Below are 12,633 nucleotides of genomic sequence, written 5' to 3' on the forward strand. Positions count from 1 at the left end.
ATACACACTCCAACCACTGAGCTCTGGGGACCGTCCAGGAAGTAATTGTGGCTTTTGTGCATGTACACCCCCCCCTTCCCTCAAAGGAGCTGCGCCCCCTTGTCAGCTGTCATCGTATAACTGCCTGGAGACCCAGGGGCCTAATGACAGGATCTATAGTACATGAAAACACAATTATAGCCTTCGGTTCAATTGCTACTGCGTGAATGGCCTTTAAAACCGAACCAAACACATGTTCTCCATTCTCGAGGAATATCACTGAGAACAATATCCCCTCAATCACAACCCATTAAAATAAATAGAACGTCGGTCTGGTTCTGAACATTTTAAACACACCCTGGTTAAGCCCCTCCTGGCAGAGAGTGATGCTAATTATAGGATGGGCTTGACAAAAGCTGATATGGATATATTTGACCTTGTGTGGCTCTGCTGCTTGTTTTAATGAGCTAAAACGAGTGATGGCGTCTGCAACCCACACAGGAGTCTCGGTGTTCCGCCGGCATTTCATTATCTCTGACAATGTTGTTTTCATGGCAATATTTTGAAGCCACATTAAGCATCCATTACAAGACGCTGCAGGAAACACGTTGATGGAACCTGAACCCCCCCAACCCCCCAACCCCGGGCTCAATTTTGCTTTACATTCAGCAGTCAAAATGGCAGGAGAGGAGAGACGGCCCTCAGTCTTTTTCAAATGGGAACAGTGACCCCCAATGGACGATGCGATACAATCTGGTAAAGGGTTAATGCAGCATCACCCGGCACCTCCTCGTCAATGTGGGTGCAGTACCCCTCACATGCAGCAGGGGTCAGTGTTGCACCACAGCAAAAGTGAACCGTGAAAAAGGGAGAGGAAAGCTGTGGCTGCAAAGATCACATCTGTCTCAGTGACACCACTAATCCCATTTAATCCGTCTGAGTTAATGTCCAGTTTTGCCCCCCCCCCCCCCCCCCCCCAAGGCTCAGGGCTATGAAAACAAGGTCAGGGGTCTTGGCTGATCCCATTAATGTAGTCACTCTAATGGGCTAAAATGGCAAAGATGACACTTAAACATACAGACGCAGCCAAACACTTCATCCACAGGGACTGACACACACACAAATGTACACACACACACACGTACACACACATACACACACACACTCACACACACACACACACACACACACACACACACACACACACACACATATGTTTAAACCGATCACACACACAGGTGAACACACAAGCCCTGACAAGCCGCACATACTCAACAAGCTTGCAAATGAGATGCACTGGAACACACACACACACACGAAAACACACCCGTCAAGCAACAATGAAATGGAATCAAATTAAACAGGTGCTAATTGAAGTACTAATTAAGTCAAACAAACGGATACAATTGTGACAAGAAGAAAATGAGGCGTTTGTTGATGGTGGAGAAGAATGTGTGTGCGTGTATGTGTGTCGGGTGATCACATCAGGACACAGTCGGCTCATCCCAGGCCTCCAGACACCCCCCTGGCTACCAGAGCTGGACCACCTGTGGCCCTGTAATTCAGTGCTGGTGTGACTGGCGTGTGGCTGCTACACATGGAAGGGACAGTTCAGTTGTGTTGGCGTGGCTTTGTATGAGACACTGCTGTCCTGTCAGCGTCTCGCCTGCTGAAGATCAGTCAGCTGGTCTCCGTCTGGAGAATCAGCACCATGCAGCAGCAGGAAGATTCGTACTATTACGGATACTAATATGTATTTGACCTTTGACCGGAGGCTCAATGATTATGAGAAAGGCTCATGACAAACTGTGATTCTCACTTTTGTGGGAAGCTTTGTAACAGGAGCGTGACCCCCCACAGCTGAACGGAGCACGGCTTTCTGAACGGCTCCCTACAGGTTAGCCAAATGTAAACTACACTGATATTGTAAATCATGAAGCGCAAAGTGTAATAAAGTGTCTCTCCCTGCTGTCTGCTCAAGTTAAACATCTACCAGGGGCAATATATCTGTTGCTATAGCTACAAATTCTCCAGTAGAGGCAAAACTGAAATATGATGTAGCCCGGGAGAGCCTGCTTTAATAAATTAAGTTTATAAAAAGAATGTAATCACACCTCGCCAGCCAGCAAAGCGCAGGCAAATAATGGCTTAGCAAATTTATTATGGCGAACACCTGCCTCCTGAGTGCAAAACCTAATAACCACTGAAAAAATATGCACTGCAAAATTAAACACCGCTTTGAAATTCAACAACATCTGATATGCAGGAGAAGTTTCTCCTCCTCTGTTTTGTAGTCCAATCCCAGCATGCAATAGCCCATCTCCAGCAGAGCATGACTTTGAATCCCTGCTAATTCAATGTTCCCTGGTCTATTTGTCCCCGGCGTGGATGCTCTGAAGTAGCTGTGTCCCGATGATGTGTGTGCGTGTGTGTGTGTGTATCTACTGTACAACAACCCGGCCAAGCACCTTACATGGCCTGACATTAATCACTGTGCACTGTCCCATGCAATATTCACCTGGCTAAGCACAGCGGGCACAGAGGTTGTCTGGGTTCGACCGTTCTTTGTCATTCTCTACCCTTTATATCCAGCTCTATTTATGTCTCTCTCTCTCCCCACTCTCTCTCTCTCTCCCCCTCGCTCTACCTATCTCTCTATCTCCTTGTCTAAGGAGGTCAGAGGCTGCAGCTGTAGCTGGCAGCATATAAAGTGATCCTGGATTGGCTAAATATTCTTGGAGGTTGCAGCTCAGATAGTAATTTTAGTGATGGATCCTGATTGAATTGAATGATATTATGGGAATTATGCTTGTTGTCCAGCCTCCCCAGACGTGAAAATCGATACCCTTCTCTCCTCTCTGTGTGCCCACCAGCTCACTGCACTGCTAGTTAGCTCAGCACAATGAATGGTAGTGGATGGGAAGGGTTAGCATCCCTCCCTAATATGGAATAGACTTTTCACCAAAACCTTCTTCACATGAATTAATAATGTGAGGGTTGACGTAATTATCGGACACGAAGCCGGAACTACTTTCCTGACTGGGCGCAGTGATTTGACGCAGCACCTCAAAAGCTCCACTGGAACTTGGGTCAACAGAACCAAACGTTTGTTGAGGACTAGAAGAGCGACTGCTGCAGCCTGGACCTGAGCTAGCTGATGCTAACACTTACCACCCACTACCAGCCATTGGGCTAAGCTAACTAGCCTGGACCTGAGCTAGCTGATGCTAACACTTCCCACCCACTACCAGCCATTGGGCTAAACTAAGTAGCCTGGACCTGAGCTAGCTGAAGCTAACACTTCCCACCCACTACCAGCCATTGGGCTAAGCTAAGTAGCCTGGACCTGAGCTAGCTGATGCTAACACTTCCCACCCACTACCAGCCATTGGGCTAAGCTAAGTAGCCTGGACCTGAGCTAGCTGATGCTAACACTTCCCACCCACTACCAGTCATTAAGGGTCTCCATCTTCTCGTCTTTATCCGAGAAGGACAACAAAGAAGTATATTTCCCACAAATGCGGTGAGTTCCTTCAGCATTGCTGCTGGGGATCTCTTTCATCACAGTCACATGTAGAACCCTTCAGTACGTCAAGCCTTTCTTCTGTGGCGCTAGCATCCACTTTGATCTGCCACCACTTCTAAGTTTACCAACCCTCCAGAGCTAGCTAAGTTTGGGATGGGGATCCGAACGGCCCCCTAGAAAGGGAGCAGGAGTCTCTTCCATCCTGCCCCTCCTCCATGTCAGCGCTGGTGAGACTGATCCTCTCCCAGCCTTCCGCTGGCATCCTGGGTAAAGTCAACACACTGCCAGCCCAGTGGAAACCCGTGGGGATGAGTTTGGCTTGTAACACTAAATCCACTGTGGTCAGACCGTCTGCTGTGCAAAAATAGATGACATTTAGAAACCTAGAAAACACACAGCTCAAGGTACATGCTCTCACACACCCCGTACATACCCACCTAATGACCCGCTTTTTTTCAAATCAAAAATGTTCCAGTTTTAGTCAAAGAACGTAATTAACTATTTCATCCCTGATGTCTATGTATCTCCTTTCAACTGCCTTTTATTCATACTTCACACAAATCTAATTTCTGAAAGGGATAGTTTGCATGCAAAAGTTAAATACGAGAGAAGTCTTATTAGAATATTCATTGTGGTGACGTTCTGTGTCTGGATGACTCTACTGGGAACGTTTGAGTCTTGTTTATATCGTTTACACCATGAGTCCTTGGTCACCAACTGTAGTGAATGCAAATTATTCAGATGTACGTTTTCATAAGTTGTGGTTACATATTCAAATAGAGTCAATTAAAGTGAAGTGATAGTTCAGACAAGCATGAAAGTAAGCTCAGCTTCAACCCGTCTGGCCGCTTCACTGACTGCTGCAGTTTTAAAATCCACGAGTCTCCGTGTTGTCAGGTTGGGCTTCCTTTGACAGTTTGGGAACTCTTCATCACACTGGCTGGAGGAACCACACCGCGTTTGGACACATTGGTGTTATTTCATGTATTACACTCATGTTGATTGATCGATCATCTAGAAGTAAATGTTTTTTTTGATCACATTTGGGAAAGAAATCAATTCGGAGTGGCAACCACCGTCCCCCTGGGCCTCCCGTTACTAAAACTCTAGCACCACCGCTGGACCCACTTATCTCCCTCCATGCACTCAATTGGCTCAGCCAATTTCCATCCATGCTCTTGGCAAACACTACCTAAGACACCATATTGAAGCTGCATCAGTCAGCTGCTCCTCCTGCTTTCACAACATGCCGTCCTGCAACCCTCCTCCACCTCAACTCCTCCTTCTCATGCTGTCATTCAGTGTCACTCCTGGTGTCAGTGCTGCCGCTGCTGCTCTGGTCCCAGAACAGCCATACCGCCAAATTAAACTCACTGCAACAGCAATTCCGTTTTCTTTTTTAACCGCAGTGGCTCTGACCAAAATGTGAAAATGAAAGTTGGCCTCACAAACTGGAAAATCTTTGCCCACATCAGAGAAACCTTGTAGTGAATAGAGCCCGTGCATCTCCAGTCCATGATACAGCAGGACAAATGAGAGTTCTCGCCTTTCATCTGCCACAAGGGCCCTGCAGCAAGACAATGAAATGCTTTAATGTGTAACTTAAATAAAGCTCTAGCTCTCTATTTATAGAGATGTTCCTGAGAGTGTGTATTTATTATGTACAGAATTATATATGGAACAACATCCCTGCTCAGGCAGGAATCCCACGGACGGCCCAGCGGCCACGCTCCTCCCTCTGGCCTTGATGCCTGCTTGACCGCTGCAGGCCCACTGGACACACTGGCACCGCTGCCTTCACTTCTCTTCCTTCGCTGACCTGCTGAGAGACAGTGTCTGCTCTGCATACCCAACTGACCACCTGTGTTCAGAAATCCAGCAGAAACACGAAGGCTTTGTCGAGGCCAAACTACTGCATTTCTGTCTGAAACAGAAAATGCTGCAAGACAGAAGAACACAGTTCATTTATGTTGTTTTTCGAGGCAGTAAGAGCTACAGAGGGTTATCTTCAGTAGCACGAGTAAACAGGACTGGGCATCAGTTATCTAAAAAGCAACTGTGTTTACTGCACTTTCTCCCAAATGGTTGCTGGTAGTGATGGAAGCTGTTGAACAATTTGTGTAAAGTTCCAGAATCAAAATCCAGCATTGCAAAGTTGTAGTCTGTCCGAGTCCACTAAGTCTGTCCCACACAGCGGTACCCTGTGTATCAACAGAGTGTAGTGGTATCAGTGATCAAGTTATTTCTAAGGACAGTATTTCACCATTTTTCTCCTTTGGTAGTGTGGTCACCGTGGGGATGCACATCCATGAATTAGGAGGGAGGTGCTTCTGAAGGAGCACTGCAGAAAGGGTGTTTGTTTGCCGTGGGACCCTGATCACGGTCCTTGGTCCATGGTAGAACTCTTACCCTGTCAGCTTCTATTGATTCAGAATAACATCTTTTAGACTTGTAAGTGTGTAGGGCAAACACTTTGACTCAAAAATGATGAAATTCCTGGCCAGCCTGTTACTAAACCACAGTCTTCATTCGGAGCTGCAGCCCTGCAAAGTCCAGACGCTCATATGACCTCCAATGTTTGCTATTTGTCTACAAAGCAGGTTGGAATAGTTTTTCTGAACACCAGGTTTGTCATTCGTCATATTCTCACGTCATCTCTCCAGTTGTTGTCTACCACCGTAGATGTAGCGAAGATAATCATCCGCCGTGTGACGGTGCATACATGTTCACATTACAAGCATCCAACTAATTGATCTGTCAGGGTGTGTTAGCAGCAGCAGTCCTCCTCTCGCCTCCTGCAGACGCTCCTGCAGCACACCTCATTATCCTCTCATCTAATAATGCCCTTTGTGAAACAGCAGCGTTAAGTTCAGTTCAGACTTTTTCTATCACGCCACCAGCTTTCCAACCCCATAATACATCAAGGGTTTCACTTTTTAGGCTGATCTCATCACAGGAGCCACACTCTCAGCTCCCCATCAACCACCGGCCTGCAGAGAAGCCAGCTCCAGGAATGAGATGTTCGGTACTATGACAGCTTTTACGTCTTCTCTTTAACGGATGTGTTGGTTTATGTTAATGGGCATTTTTAGGCTTCAAATGAGGAGTTTCTGTCCAAACAGCCATAAATTGGAGATTTATAAGGCAACAGTATAAATTGGGGCAGAAAGGTTGACTCAGCATGAGTCATGTGGAAACCTTCATCTCCAGAGTAAATGGGCTGGATGCAGGTTTAGCCAGGAGAGATACTGTCTTCTGGGCGTGTCCTGTGTGGAGCTGCTACCACTCAGGGTCGCTGCTCTCCAAATAACAGCCTGCTGTTATTAGTCATGGTGAGTGCCCACGGCAACAGTGCTCCAGCATGTATCTTAGCTCTCAGGCTGCCCCTGAACTGTGCTCCAGGGCACCGTTAATACCCCAGCTAATCTGATCTGTCTCCGCCTGGCTAACCGCTTACCAACAAACGCAGATATGAAGCCGGGGAAGAGGTACTGGAGCAGCTGCAGGATAGCCGATCCTGTCCACAGGCTGGTCTGATGCTGAGAGGCTGGCCTGAGGGAGACGTGGAATAATAGAGTGAAGTGTCTCATATATGAAATTGTTAGTAACAGAGGAGAGCGCAGCACTAATGGACAGAGGTGTGTGCGTGCGCCTGCGTGTGCTTGAGTGCACGTGAGTGTGTTGAGAGAGTGAGTGTGATGTGTTATTCATGACCCCCGTTTGAAGCATATTGAAGGTCAAAGGCATGATGCTGGTATCCACTGAACTTGGTCTCCTCTGATTCGCTGTCAGCTCTCTGTGTTTTATGGAGATCAGCTGAGACCGAGGAAAAAGATCTCACGTTCTGATTTATAATGATTTTTCTGGGCCAGGACGTGAGTCTGTGTGTTGGGTTGAAAGCTAACGCTCTCTATTATGGCAGGAGTGTCACCGTCCTTCAAACCATCAATTAAATTTAACTTTAAGTTTTAAGGTCGCCATTCAACTCAATTTACAATCCTCATTTCAAAAACAACATAACATCAGCAGACAGAAATGCTGTTCTATTGCTTAAATAAGAGTTCTTAATTTGAGGTCGTGGACGTCATTAAAGGTCATCAGGGGAAACACAAGAAGCCTGCAGATTAACTATGGTGACCTTGAAGTCACATGACCCAGGTGTAGCTCCTCCATAGGCTAACGTTAGCTTAGCATTGCTAACGTAGCATCCAGGCTTCCAGCATCATCAGAGGGTTCATTTGTGAAGATGATCTTGATGAACTGAACCTGGAAGATCATCAACTTTTGTTCACCAGAGCTGATTTACTGGTTCAATCACCACAATCACATGGAGCGATCCTATTGGCTGCTGGGGGAGGAGCCAGGAGATGACCACTTCCTGTTCTTGGAGGAGCCAGGAGATGACCACTTCCTGTTTGTGGAGGAACCAGGAGATGACCACTTCCTGTTCGTGGAAGAACCAGGAGATGACCACTTCCTGTTCGTGGAAGAACCAGGAGATGACCACTTCCTGATGGTGGAGTAACTAGGACATGACCACTTCCTGCTGGACTACAAACCCCCCTCATTCTTGACATGCTAACCTCCTGTTGGACTGCAAAACCACCTTATTCCTGACATGCTAACTTCCTTTCTTGACTTCAAAAATACCTTTTTACCTGATATACTAATTTCCGGGTGGACTTAAAAAATACCACATCCCTGCCATGCTAACTTTCTGTTGCACAACAACCAAGGATACCTCATCCCTGCAGCACTCTACTGTTTTCTTTGCTTGCGGTGTGTACGGTCACACATTGTGGGCGATGCCCAGACGGAGCCGGCATACTCACACAGACATGGACTGATGAAGACATTTACGTCACACAAGCCAGTGTGGACCTCAATGCAAATGCAGACATGGAAACTATGAGTTGGCCTTTACACAGACACTGATTCTGCATCACAAGCTTGCTGTGCAAAAAGGGGCTAAAAACTAGAGGGAAGATCCCTGACGTGGCAGGTTCCCTGACAGCAGAGATACACAGTCTAATTGGAATGGGTATACACACAGCAGGCTTTTTGAAAACAGTTTTCTAATCATTGCCAACACATAAACAGCATTTATGGGAGTCTTTCAGAGATGGAGAAATTAGACTGGGCAGCAGAGTGAGTGGGCTGGCGTATTAAAAACAGCCTTAGCTGAAACACAGAGGACTGGTTCAACATCCTGAATGCTTCGCACAAAAGAGGGGATCAAGTACTTCTTATTTCTTTGTGCTCTTAGTTATGCAACACCATCTTGTCATGAGCCTCTGTGATTGTAACACCAACAACATTGGATGTTGTTTCACACAGCATAATTGCTTGTTTTCAAAGCAGTAATAATGCAGTTGGGAAATGAGAGCCGCGGTTGTGTATTCCAGGCAGAATCCAGATCCTTCTGCACAGAGACCAGAGGCCTGTTGTAAGATGTTCTAGCTGCTTGTTCTCAGGAAGCGAAGCAGTCAAACACTGAGACTAAAGTAAGCAACTGTACAATAAGAAGGAAGGGATTGTAAAGTTTAGAAGTTAAGTCAGAGCAACAGGGAATTAGCAGGGCAGAGACAGCCGGCAGTGCTTTGGAGGTCGGTCCGGCTGGGGGGGGGACTTCTGCAGATCACAGGACTTAGGTTTGTTGGGGGGCCTGACAATGTGTCTTTACCAGTAACCCAACCCAAAATCGCCCCTAAAGCTGCAGCAATGTGCTGAAGAGACAGTCATTACTTTAGTTCACTGACACAGAAAGTGTCTGACTGAAAACAATGTGGCTGCTTTGGCACTGAGGGAGCATAACGGCAGCTTTGTGCTCGGTGCATCAGCCATTATGTGGGCATTTTGTTTTGGATTCCTCAAATGTACTCTGCAGATGTGTGGTTCGGGCGGCAGCAGACAAATTCATGTGAAAATGAATGCATTTGTTGATGTATAGAAAAACACAAGAGACAAATAACGTTTTCAGCTGCGGGTTTTCTGTGGGGTTGGAATTCTCTCTCTCTCTCTCTCTGGGAGCAGCTGAAGTTACTGCAGGAATATGGCAGATAAAGTTAGTATTTGCTTTGAAAGGTACATCTGCTCCAGTAATTGCAGGCTATTGCACCACCACTGTGAATGGGAGCATCAGCTAACTGTCTCTTAGCAAACTAAATATCACAGCCAAACTCATTTGCAGCAGTGTTAACTTCCCCAGGAAATCTTATCTCAGAGAGATATTTCAGTCGGTGGAGGAGGCCTCGGGCGGCACAGACTCATTATTTAGTTTGGCTTCCTGACTACATTTCCCCTCTTATCCTCAACAGCACTACGGTGGATTTTGGCCTCAGACAGGAGCACAACAACATCCGCCCATTTAAACAAACTGTTAACACAAAGATGGGCTATCTCTCAGAGTCAGGGTCTGTGGGCTCAGCTGAGGAGGCTGATCTGCATAGACAAACAGGAAGCCTCCTCTGTAGTCGTGGGCAACACAAGTGGGATTACAAGGTAAACCCACATGAAGACATCACCACTTTCTTTATGAAACAAACACGTTATGATACACCAGGACTTGTCAGTGAACTGGAGTGCTCCACGTTTGTGGTTATTGATGCATTCGAGTGATTCCCTCAACAACTCTCAGCTGCAGCTCCACCTTCCTCCTTTTCACTCTTCTGTCAGCAAACAGAGCCACAAAACAAAAAGACCCTGAAGCTGAATAGTACACATGCAGTACAATGTCAGAGCTGTGTATCCATCACCAAGCTAAGGTTTACTGTGTTCGCTCAACCCCGCATCTGCTGGTTGCTTGCTTTAACTGGTTTTTTTTCTCACATAAAAACTTTCAATTGCAATTAAATCAATCGTGCCTGAGTGGTCGTGCCCGTGCCGACCGTCAGTTCTCTGGTTTCCAGTCTAATTCATCTCACACATGACGTAAATTTTCAAAAAGTCAGCAAAACCAACTGACAGAATTCAAGGCCGAGGAATCACCGACTGAATTCTCTAATTCACCAGGATCATGAGCCTCTGAGTTATCGACTGGTTTCATCCAGCATGTTTTTCTGAGAGTCACACAAGGCATGACGTGTGTGTGCTGCGGTCACAGCAGCGTGAAGCAGCGCGGCTACTGCTACATCTCAGGCTGGAGCCGCCACCACTTGGCTCAGTCTATTCATGAGTGTTGTTTTTCTCATCTGATATTTCAAAACATGCAGTAATAAGCTGCCACAACTCAGGAGCTTACACTTAAACAGCTTACAGGTAAAAACAAAAAAAAGTCAATACAAAATGTCAAAGTGAACCAGTAAAACAAAATCAACACAAATATTTTTAAAAGCCCAGTTCAAGTGAAACAAACAGAAAAAGGAAGCAATCCATGGTTGAGAAAATACAGAGTTGAAAGAACTTTGCTGAAGCAAATGAAACCAGGAAGTCCATGCTGGCATCAGCCACAACATGAGAAACATCCTCACGAACAGATCCACAGCCGTCCATGGCCACCAAACCGCCGATGTCCCTCAGAGGACAGATGACGCCGTTTTAAAATCTTCTACTTCAAGAAAAAACAACCAAGGAAATACTTAAAAAATATTAAACTCACACTTTTTGATCACAGGTGCAAAATGATTGAAAAATCCATGTAGACACTAAAATAAAAATGGCACAAGCTCCTCCCTCTAGAATTCATTCAGCTCCCAGATGAAGATGGAATCTAAATGATAAAGAGGAGTTGCAGGAATATTGTTCCTCATCAATCACAACAGAAATGGAAGCAGTGCCTCCTGCAGCAGCGCCCCCTGCAGCAGCGCCTCCTGCAGCAGCGCCCCCTGCAGCAGCGCCCCCTGCAGCAGCGCCTCCTGCAGCAGCGCCCCCTGCAGCAGCGCCTCCTGCAGCAGCGCCCCCTGCAGCAGCGCCCCCTGCAGCAGCGCCTCTGCAGCAGCCTCTGCAGCAGCCTCTGCAGCAGCCTCTGCAGCAGCGCCCCCTGCAGCAGCACCTCTGCAGCAGCGCCTCTGCAGCAGCGCCTCCTGCAGCAGCACTTCTCACCTTTCCTGACACTTCTGCTAATGATGAGCCAATAAAACCGCCACTGACCATTTTGTTCTTCTTGGAGTAGGTCTTCTTCAGCAGCCTCTCGTTCATCCTCTCCTGCTCCCGCTGGGCATGATGAAGGAAGCCGTTCTCCAGGGGATCTACGACCGGCTGGACGTTCTCTTCCTCTTCCTCCACCTCCTCCTCCTCCTTCTTCTGCCGCTTCACCACCTTCTTCTCCTTCCACCGCTCCTTCTTCTCCTGCGTCTTCACGAGTCCCGTCTTCTTCTGCAGAGAGACAAAGAAAGAACATTTGATATCTGATCGAGCAGAGTGTGTAAACATGGACGATGCCTGTAGCGGCGGCATTGATGAGTGTCAGTTTGGAACATGGCTGCCGTGATTCATTATTGTGATGCGTGGTTTTTTGATGAACACACCAACCTTTCGTGAAATACACTTATTTGCCATCCTCCTGAAGGCCAGACAAGAATATGGATACCATCCTCTCCTCTGAGTGTGCATCAGGGAGCTAGTTAGCTTAGCATAATGAAAGATAGTGGATGGGAAAGTTAGCATCCTAGTCCATGATCAGCATCACTGCTGCACTGACAGGGAGCTGTTCTGGCCTTGCCTTAGACCAGACTACCCTTCACACCTGCGGCCCTCTAGAAGACAGACGCACGTCTCTGGACAGTTGGACAGCAAATATAGAGGAAGGAGGCACAGAGTTGAGCATCAGCCCTTCTCACTGCTGAGCCAACACACCCGCGAGCAGAGAACCCCCCCCCCCCCCCCCCGTCATCCTTAACCCTGTCACCAGCAGGACAATGCCTTTCTGGAGCCCATAATCACTTTATAGCTGTAATATAATGAGCTTATGATACGAACTGGACTGCTGCTTTTACACACACAAGAAAATACAGTCGCACAACACTGTGACCAAGCAATTCCCCCTTTAACTAATCAGTCCCTTCACGCCTCACTTGCCGACTGGATGGAACTGATGTTTGTTTATTGGGATTCAACATCATTTGTAACAGCCTGATGTCTTGCCCCCCCCCCCCCCCCCCACACACACACACACACACACCCTGACCAGG

The 12,633-nt window shown here is 47.1% G+C and overlaps 1 protein-coding gene across 10 annotated transcripts in view; it reads right to left on the reverse strand.

Moving 5' to 3' along the window:
- The window catches only part of fbrsl1 (fibrosin-like 1), a 298,276-nt gene that overhangs the window by 196,111 nt on the left and 89,532 nt on the right, over positions 1–12,633 (reverse strand). For all 10 annotated transcript variants that reach the window (XM_086207516.1, XM_086207520.1, XM_086207512.1 and 7 more), the window contains exon 2: positions 11,594–11,818. In XM_086207516.1, the coding sequence (XP_086063642.1) occupies positions 11,594–11,818 (225 nt within the window). The remainder of the gene's footprint in view (positions 1–11,593; positions 11,819–12,633) is intronic.

The sequence above is a fragment of the Aulostomus chinensis genome, chromosome 6, assembly GCF_037954235.1.
Source record: "Aulostomus chinensis isolate RoL2024-O1b breed Wild chromosome 6, RoL_Achi_v1.0, whole genome shotgun sequence".
NCBI classification, from domain to species: Eukaryota; Metazoa; Chordata; class Actinopteri; order Syngnathiformes; family Aulostomidae; genus Aulostomus; species Aulostomus chinensis.